This window comes from Phytophthora parasitica (genome assembly GCF_000247585.1).
Source record: "Phytophthora parasitica INRA-310 unplaced genomic scaffold supercont2.104, whole genome shotgun sequence".
Classification (NCBI taxonomy): domain Eukaryota; phylum Oomycota; class Peronosporomycetes; order Peronosporales; family Peronosporaceae; genus Phytophthora; species Phytophthora nicotianae.
Genome location: NW_008649090.1, coordinates 121173 through 122259, shown reverse-complemented (window position 1 = coordinate 122259; position 1087 = coordinate 121173). Strand labels below are relative to the sequence as shown.

Genomic DNA, 1087 nt, shown 5'->3' with positions numbered 1-1087 from the left:
AAAGCAGCCTGTCCAAATCTCAACAGATAACTCGTAAAACTCAGCGAGTTACGGACTAAAATACGGGTGGGTGATATATCTTGTCGCGGAGTGTATCACGCAGTGGTCTTAATCTACTTTTATTTCATTGCATTCACCGCACACTCACTAACACTGCCAGCGAATAGCTGGACAGCACCAGGCACTATTATTACTGTGCCTAACGTAACCTGCCTCAATTGGTGAACATATATTATATGTTCACCAATTGAGGCACATATTATGTGTCAAGTCATCGACGAAAAACAAAAACAAAAATTTGAAGTGGCTGAATGTATAGTGAACAAATCAGTAATTCAGAAGATCTTGTTTTGTTCCTTGGGATCAGACTTGTTGCTTCGGATTAGAGTACAGTTGTTTTTCATCCCAAGGCCAATTTCCAGCGCAATCTAATTCGTATGTAATACTTCTCGGATCAGACTAGTCTCCGGTTTTGTAAAGTCATGTTTCTGGCAACGATTTGGCAGTTTTTACAAGTTGAGGGAAACAGTGTCCTGGCAACCGCCTCGCATTCCCGATTTCACTCCGTTCATCTCGAGCACTCATGCGTTCACCTCCAATTGTCATCGTCGCCTATTTGGTATTCCTCGCCGGTAGTCTGTTCTCAGCAGCCCACCCGTCCAGTATTTCAGCGATCATCCCAGATCAGACTCGGTCGCTGCCAGACAACACAAATACAGCAGACAAAAAAAGCTCTGCGGAAAGAGGGGCGTGGCAGTGGGTGAAAGTCCGACTCTGGTTGGAGCTCGGAATGTCTGACGGCTATGTCAGAAAGGCGCTGAAGCTGGATTCGCTCGACGACGCAGCACTTAAGGCACACAAGAATTACAAGTATTACGAGTTCTTTTACAAAAAGGCTTTAACCTTCCGACTTTTCAGGATGCTTAAAACTGAAGCCACCACATTTGATGTCTGGAAATGGCTGGGATTCAGTCACATTAAAGCGGGCGATCTGAAGCAGATCGTTGGTACCACGGAATTCGAAGCCTACGAGCGTTACGTTACTACTTTCTACCGTAAGGTGCAGAACGAGGTGGACTCATTGATG

The 1087-nt window shown here is 45.3% G+C and overlaps 1 protein-coding gene across 1 annotated transcript; it reads left to right on the top strand.

Moving 5' to 3' along the window:
* Positions 1-583: 583 nt before the first annotated feature.
* PPTG_24523 (hypothetical protein) lies at positions 584-1072 on the top strand (the record flags this gene model as incomplete). The annotated part of the gene is made up of 1 exon (XM_008917532.1): positions 584-1072. A coding segment is annotated over one exon (489 nt), but the record flags the coding sequence as incomplete, so codon positions are not given.
* Between the last annotated feature and the right edge of the window lie 15 nt (positions 1073-1087).